The 6,342-nt window shown below is 42.6% G+C and overlaps 1 protein-coding gene across 2 annotated transcripts in view; it reads right to left on the reverse strand.

The window, feature by feature from the left end:
* Positions 1 to 922: 922 nt before the first annotated feature.
* The window catches only part of mazb (MYC-associated zinc finger protein b (purine-binding transcription factor)), a 13,375-nt gene continuing 7,955 nt past the window's right edge, over positions 923 to 6,342 (reverse strand). For both annotated transcript variants that reach the window (XM_024007444.2, XM_024007443.2), the window contains exon 7: positions 923 to 3,334. In XM_024007444.2, coding sequence (XP_023863212.1) covers positions 2,988 to 3,334 — 347 coding nt within the window. In that variant the 3' untranslated portion in view covers positions 923 to 2,987. The remainder of the gene's footprint in view (positions 3,335 to 6,342) is intronic.

Raw genomic sequence — 6,342 nt, forward strand, 5'->3', positions numbered from 1 at the left:
GAAACCTGAAGGATCTGAGAGGAAGGATCTGTGAGGAGCGTAGTGCGGCCAAAATGCCTGCTGCAGTGGTGTGCAAACCTAGTCAAGAACTAAGCAGGAAACGATACTGATCTTCCTGTAATTGCAAAACAAACGGTTTCTCTACCAAATATTAAGTTCTTCGCTTTTTCTGATGTATCAAATACTTATGTCATGCAATAAAATGCAAATTAATTACTTAAAAATCATACAATGTGATTTTCTGGATTTTTGTTTTAGATTCCGTCTCTCATAGTTGAAGTGTACCTATGATAAAAATTACAGACCTCTACATGCTTTGTAAGTAGGAAAACCTGCAAAATCGGCAGTGTATCAAATACTTGTTCTCCCCACTGTATATAATATTTGGAATAAAATACAATATGAAGACAGTTTGCAAGCTAGTTTGCAGGCTGCATCCAAAACTCATAAATTCCCCACAAAAATACAGGAAGACCTCTACAGAAGAGAATGTGGAAGAAACCCTTGTTTACACCCGTTTATATCGGACAGAAAACACACATGCTAATATTGGTTTTGAAAGGACCAGATCTGCACAGTAATAAGATCACATGCTCTTCCATTTCCAGGAAAATAGAGATATACTATTGTAGGGACTGTACATTTCATCATGATTATTATTAGTATCGGTGCAGAGGGATTACTCAGTGTGCAGCAACACACGCACAGGAGCCAGAGCCAAATACGATTACACAACAGGGGTCAAGGTTACATGCTCATCTCACGCTTAACATATTTTAAGTCAAAGATACCAACACACACACTGTGTTACCAGCTGCATGCCACTACCCACCATTTTCACTGCACCTTATCAACACAAAATCCAAACACTTCCTCTGTCAAGCATGTAACACACACACAAATAATGGACACACCTCACCTCATGTGTTAACTCCTTTTACTTTTAATAGTCAAAATTACAAAATAATAACATGATCTCTATACTTCATCTAATAAAATAATAACGTAATATTCATGATCACGGTAAGCATCAACTGTTTTTTCCTCTAACTGTTCAGACATGCATACTGTTGAGAAATATAAAAATATAATAAATACATCCCATTAGTATTCTTAATGAATCCATGACTAAGATTTAAAATAGTTCAGAATAAAATAATTAAAATGCAGTTGAGTACAATAAGGCATTACGATGTGTCACAAGAGCTGTACAGGTTCCTAGAATAGAGGTATTTTTTTGTTGTTGCTTAACGCGGGAAACCTAAAATAACTTTTAATAAAACACTACTTTTCTCAACAGGAAGAACAAGTCTCCAAATTAAATAATTAGAAGCATTTTTTAATATATTTTTTTAATATAACATACCAACACTAAACTGATTAAATGAAGCACTTCACAACAAAACCAGGATTTGTTGAAAGCATACCAGGGGTGGGCCATCGAATGCTAGTATAGAGTTCCTRGCTATTCTTATCTCGACATGACCTTTAAAGCCCCTCCATGACGTCACTCTTAACCACTGAAAAAGTCAAACAATCAAAGATATCTGAGGAAAGGTGACCTTTCTCCTCAGATTCATGGAGAGCGGTAAGTTATAATACGAGTTGTATTCTGAATGCTGTGTGCTATACATGGTGGTGTTAATGAATTCATTTTAATATGGTGGACTCGTCCTAGGAACAAAACAAAAAACCCTATGGCAATAACAGTTACAAAGAAATAAAATGGCAGACAAGAGTACGATTCATTTGACTGAATCAATCGATACTTTCTTAAAATATTTGTTTTCAACCATCTCTAGCGTAGTAAGGGGGACTGCTGCTAACGTTCTTGTAGGTAGTATTCGCTAGCTTCACTAATGCAAATGGTGTTTTTAGGTGTCAGTGAACTATGTCATGAATGTGGCTGTACAGTTGCAGTAATAAGAATAACCACTATGTATTTAATGTGGTTGTGCCCAAAGAGGAAGACGCAGAGCAATTGCATCTTTACGAAACCTGTCTGAACCTTCAGCGGATTCAACGTCGACATTTTTAAGGTGCTTGACACTCCTTTGCCAATTGTTTCTCTCTCTCTCCACTGTACCTGAAACACATCAATGCAGAACACCCCTCCACTGTTCATAAACACCAACACAGTACCCACTGGGCACAGACATCAATTCAACGTCTATTCCACATTGGTTCATTGAAATGACATGGAAACAACGTTGATCCAACTAGTGTCTGCCCAGTGGGTATGGGCTAACCACCAGATCCAGCGTTGGCCCTATTTAAAGCAGACTACATCCATATGCTCACAGCGTTACACAATTAAAAACGTCACATCTACTCCTCTTCATTTCTGGAGGATAGCAGCCCCTGACTTATGTGCAATTCACCCCCTGAACCTCTCATTCGCTTTCAGAATAGACTCTTCTACACACCCCCTTGTTATATCATGTTCCTATTACATCACTCCCCAACTTACTACAAGGCTATCTTATGAATGTTTGGAGAAGAGAGCGACAAAATAAACAAAAGGAGAGGTGTTTGGTGTGACTGACATTGAGTTACAGTACATGGTGCATTACTAGCAGAGGGGAGTAGTTGCTGGGACTGAGGGAGGGCAAGGGGGGGAGAAAGGAGGGAGGGAGAGGGATAGAGCAGACAAGTCCACAGTGTCATAGGAGTAGTGAAAGGGTGAGAGAGTTCAGCCATGTTGGGGACACATCTGTATTTGTTGTTATCAAGCATCATCGAATCAGCGTACAGGACATACAATGTCCCCGTCCTCCTCGCTCTACAATATTCTCGCATACTTTCTCTCTCTCTCTCTCCCCTAAGCCAGACCCCTCTTTCCACCCCCCCCCCCCTCTTCCTCTAGCTACGGGACTCAGAGGGGCCAAAGTTTACAACTGAGGCTCTCCCCTAAGCAAGCCTCCTAACCTTATTACTACGGGTCTTAGGGACTCAAGTGGCTGAAGTTCAACTGCGTCTCTGCTCTGCTAACTSTGGGACTGAGGTTGTATGCTGGAGCAGTCCGACACCAGCAGATCCACCACTGCGTTGCTGTTGATGTAGACGGTTGGGGCGGACACCATGTTGCTGAGGGACACGGAGGAGCTGGACGCCCCGCTAGCGGTAACAGTGCCGGAGGAGCCCCCTTGGCCCCCAGTACTGTGGGTGCCCATGTGGCCCTGCAGCTGGGTGGGGGTCTTGCAGTGCACCCCACACAGCTGGCACACAAGAACACCACTTGAGCCCGTGCCGCCGAAGCCGCCAGCGCTCTCCTTCCACTCCTGGCCGTGGTGCTTCTGGGCGTGGACGCGCAGGTAGGTCAGAGTGGTGAAGCCTGGAGGAGACGGAGAGAGTTAGCAGTTAATGTCATTTTAAGCCTTTACAAGTAACGCTTTATAGAGTACGGTAGGCAGGCTAGAATGAAAACGTTCTAGATAATGATATTTAGTACGGAGAATTATTAAGTGTGTGTGTTCCAGGGCTTGACAATTGTTTATTAACCATTTAATAAAACCATTTCTAAACGTTGAATGTTTATTAACATCTTATAAACCAAACTCGAAACGTTTATTTATACACTACCGGTCGAAAGTTTTAGAACACCGACACATTCAAGTTTYATTTTACTATTTTCTACATTACAGAATAATAGTGAAGACATCAAAACCACAAAAACACATATGGAATGTTGTAGTAACCAAAAAAAAGTGTTAAGATTCTTCAAAGTAGCCACCCTTTGCCTTGATGACAGCTTTGCAAACTCTTGACATTCTCTCAACCAGCTTCACCTGGAATGCTTTTCCAACAGGTTTGAAGTTCCCACATATGCTGAGCACTTGTTGGCTGTTTTTCCTTCACTCTGCGGTCGGACTCATCCCAAACCATCTCAATTTGGTTGAGGTCGGGGGATTGTGGAGGACGGGTCATCTGATGCAGCACTCCATTACTCTCCTTCTTGGTAAAATAACCCTTACACAGCCTGGAGGTGTGTTTTGAGTCATTGTCCTGTTGAAAAACAAATGATAGTCCCACTAAGCCCAAACCAGATGGGATGGTGTATCACTGCAGAATGCTGTTGTAGCCATGCTGATTAAGTGTGCCTTGAATTTWAAAAAATCAGTGTCACCAGCAAAGCACCCCCACACCATCTCCATGTTTAACGGTGGGAACCACACATGCGAAGATCATCCGTTCACCTACTCTGCGTCTCACAAAGACGCAGCGGTTACAACCAAAAATCTCCAATTTGGACTCCAGACCAAAGGACAAATCTCCACCAGTCTAATGTCCATTGCTTGTCTTTGTTGGCCAAAGCAAGTCTCGTCTTATTATTGGTGTCCTTTAGTAGTGGTTTCTTTGAAGCAATTCGACCACGAAGGCCTGATTCCCACARTCTCCTCTGAAGAGTTGATGTTGAGATGTCTGTGACTTGAACTCTGTGAAGCATTTATTTGGGCTGCAATCGGAAGTGCAGTTAACTCTAATGAACTTACCCTCTGCAGCAGAGGTAACTCTGGGTCTTCCTTTCTACAAATTAACAAGGCACACCTGTTAATTGAAATGCATTCCAGGTGACTACCTCATGAAGCTGGTTGAGAGAATGCCAAGAGTGTGCAACGCTGTCATCAAGGCAAAGGTTGGCTACTTTGAAGAATCTCAAATATAAAAAATATTCTGATTCGATCATCACTTTTTTGGATAGTACATGATTCCTTCCAAGTGTTATTTTATAGTTATGATGTCTTCACTATTATTCTACAACGTAGAAAATTGTAAAAATAAAGATTGAGTAAGTAGGTGTCCAAACTTTTGACTGGTACTACATACAGTGGGGAGAACAAGTATTTGATACACTGCCGATTTTGCAGGTTTTCCTACTTACAAAGCATGTAGAGGTCTGTAATTTTTATCATAGGTACACTTCAACTCAAAGAACTTATATATTTGGTACAGAAATCCTTCGTTTGCGCAATTAACAGAGAATCATACGGTTTCCGGAGTTCCTTGGACTTAGGTGCTTGCACACACTGCAGCAGGGGATTTTGGCGCCCACTCCTCCTACAGCATCGTTCTCCAGATCCTTCGAGGCTTTCGTGGCTGTCGCTGGGCAATATGGAGTTTCAGACTCCCTCTTCAAAGATTTCCTTAATTGGGTTCACGGTATGGAGGACTGGCTAGGCCACTTCCCAGGACCTGTGAGCATAGTTCTTACGGCTGAGCACACTTCCTTTAGTCGCCATTGGCTGTGTTGCTTCGTGTCTGTCGTTGTCTATGCTGAAGACCCTAGCACACCATCTTTCAATGTCTATACTGAGGGAAGGAGGTTGTTGGCCAAGAAAATCTCGCGATACTATGGCCCATCGACTCCTCCCCCCCCCCCTTCCCACCGTCAATACGGTGGCAGTCGTCCTGTCCCCCTTTTGCAGAAAAGCAATCCCCAAAGAATACGCATGTGTCAACCTCCATGCATTCACGGATTGGGATGGTCGTTCTTGGGGTTGTACTCATATTCTTCTTCTCCAAACGGCGAGTGGAGTTAGACCAAAAGCTCTATTTATTGTCTCATTCAGTACATCATGACCTTCTCCCATTCTCCTCTGGATCATCCAGAATTTGGTCATTTGGCAAACTGTCAGACAGGCCCTGGACATGCACTGGCTTAGCAGGGGAGCATTGCGTGCCGCTGAGTGATTTTAATCCATGACGGCGTAGTTGTTACTAATGGTTTTACTTTGGCGGTAACTGTGGTCCAGCTACTATCTTCAGGATCATTGACACGGTCCTGCCGTGTAGTCTGGGCCTGATCCTTCACCTTCCCTCATGATCATTGTGCCCACGAGCGTGAAATCTTGCATGGAGCCCCAGACGATGGTGATTGACCGTCATGCTTGAACTTCTTCCATTGCTACAAAATTGCCGCCACAGTTTGGTTCCTTTCACCAACCTGCTTTGCCTATTGTCCTGGATAGCCCATCCCCAGCCTTGTGCAGGTCTACATTTTACCTTGATGGTCCTTACACAAGCTCTCTGTGTCCTTAGGCCATTCAGTGGAAGAGGTTTGAATCGGTTTGATATTGAAGTGTTGTGGACAGGATGTCTTTTTATACAGGAAACGAGTTCAAACAGGTGCAGTTAATACAAGTAATGAGGGGGGAACAGGAGGGTCTTAAGAAAAATAACAGTTGTGAGAGGGAATATCTTTTACTGGTTGCTAGTGATCATAATACTTATCGTCCATGCAATATAAATGCAAATTTAATTATTAAAATTTCCATTATAGCTAATGTGAGTTTTGATTTTTGTTTTAAAGATTCCGTCCTATCACGTTGAAGTGTTTGCCTG

The sequence above is a fragment of the Salvelinus sp. IW2-2015 genome, linkage group LG18 (assembly GCF_002910315.2).
Source record: "Salvelinus sp. IW2-2015 linkage group LG18, ASM291031v2, whole genome shotgun sequence".
In the NCBI taxonomy this organism is placed as follows: Eukaryota; Metazoa; Chordata; class Actinopteri; order Salmoniformes; family Salmonidae; genus Salvelinus; species Salvelinus sp. IW2-2015.